This window comes from Eimeria mitis, genomic scaffold (assembly GCF_000499745.2).
Source record: "Eimeria mitis Houghton genomic scaffold, Emh_scaff573, whole genome shotgun sequence".
In the NCBI taxonomy this organism is placed as follows: domain Eukaryota; phylum Apicomplexa; class Conoidasida; order Eucoccidiorida; family Eimeriidae; genus Eimeria; species Eimeria mitis.
Genome location: NW_013573980.1, coordinates 12,723 through 13,054, shown reverse-complemented (window position 1 = coordinate 13,054; position 332 = coordinate 12,723). Strand labels below are relative to the sequence as shown.

Genomic DNA, 332 nt, shown 5'->3' with positions numbered 1-332 from the left:
CCTGGTGTCTCCGTTGTCTCTCTACAGAAACATATACCGCAGCTGTCTCTTTCCTGCAGCAGCAGCAGCAGCAATTGTATCAGCATATGGGGTGGCACCCACCCTTCCCGCAGCCCGACCAACATCAACAGCAGCAGCAACACCACCCCCACCCCCACCACCAGCAACAGCAGCAGCAACAGCAGCAGCAGCAGCAGCAACAGCAGCAGCAGCAGCAGCTGCAGCATCTGCAGTGTTTGTATAGAGAGACGAAGAGACAGAGCTGCTCGCTCCTCAGCCTGTCTCCTTAAACACCCCGCAGCATTCTTTGCTCCAACCCAAAACACACACAC

The 332-nt window shown here is 56.3% G+C and overlaps 1 protein-coding gene across 1 annotated transcript in view; it reads left to right on the top strand.

Moving 5' to 3' along the window:
• The window catches only part of EMH_0016630 (uncharacterized protein), a gene marked incomplete at both ends in the record, with an annotated part of 2,242 nt that extends 1,952 nt beyond the window's left edge, over positions 1 to 290 (top strand). Inside the window, one exon of the mRNA XM_013500680.1 lies at positions 3 to 290. Within this exon, the coding sequence (XP_013356134.1) occupies positions 3 to 290 (288 nt within the window). The remainder of the gene's footprint in view (positions 1 to 2) is intronic.
• Positions 291 to 332: the final 42 nt, after the last annotated feature.